Genomic DNA, 842 nt, shown 5'->3' with positions numbered 1-842 from the left:
CCAGGAGCTGAACAACCCTTCATGACGTCTCTCTCTGTTCTTATTTTGGTCCAGTGCTCCTTCATGGAGAGAGGATGGGTAATCTTTCTGAAAGCAAGTCATGCCCTCTTTTCTGGATGCAATAGGAAATTTCAACCTCCAGAGCTGTTAGCCAGCCCCTATCACCACCTTGGACATGTCCCCTCCCGTGACTGATCCTCAGCTCACCAGCCATACTCACATTGACATGTTCCCTTCCACCATGCTTTGCCCGGATCTGAGGGTTTTGGATCAGGTCTAGGTGGGTTCCCCACACTGCAATGGGTGTGTTGCCACTAGAGAATAAGAAATGAAAGAAGAACGTGAGCCCAACTAATACATAACAGGACCAAATGCATCAGCATTGGGTGATGTATAGTCCTAAATGTTGACTGCAAAGTATCTGACCACATCTCACAGTCCCATAGGAAGGGAAGAAAAAACACAACAAAGCAAATAATTTTTCATTTATTCATAAGGGGAGAAAGAAGCAAACCCACATGCTTGCTAAAACTGCCACATCAAGCAGCATCTGGATGTTTTTCATTGTTAGGACTCAGCAATCAGAAGCTTTGGGAATTAGAAGAAGAGTGGGAAATCTAACAGGGGCTCTTCAGAGTGGTCCAGTCCTATATCACTTCAGGAAGGGAGCCAAAAAACCCTCCCATAGATACTGTACTGTGCAAGCAGCTCTTGAGGATTCAGTACTACCTTGGCTGAGGGCTGTAGTCCCATCTTGTATATTAAACCTGCTATAAAACCTTTAGACTAGATATAAGGAAGAAGTTCTTTACAATGAGGGTGGTGAAACACTGGAACAGGTT

General features: G+C 44.7%; 1 protein-coding gene across 1 annotated transcript in view; it reads right to left on the bottom strand.

The window, feature by feature from the left end:
* PLXNA4 (plexin A4) overlaps nucleotides 1-842 on the bottom strand; it is a 454140-nt gene that overhangs the window by 54829 nt on the left and 398469 nt on the right. Inside the window, exon 16 of the mRNA XM_009648415.1 lies at nucleotides 221-314. Within this exon, the coding sequence (XP_009646710.1) occupies nucleotides 221-314 (94 nt within the window). The remainder of the gene's footprint in view (nucleotides 1-220; nucleotides 315-842) is intronic.

Source organism: Egretta garzetta, unplaced genomic scaffold (genome assembly GCF_000687185.1).
Source record: "Egretta garzetta isolate BGI_Z169 unplaced genomic scaffold, ASM68718v1 scaffold260, whole genome shotgun sequence".
Classification (NCBI taxonomy): Eukaryota; Metazoa; Chordata; class Aves; order Pelecaniformes; family Ardeidae; genus Egretta; species Egretta garzetta.
The sequence above is the reverse complement of the archived record's forward strand: the minus strand, read 5'-3'. Positions and strand labels throughout refer to the sequence as shown.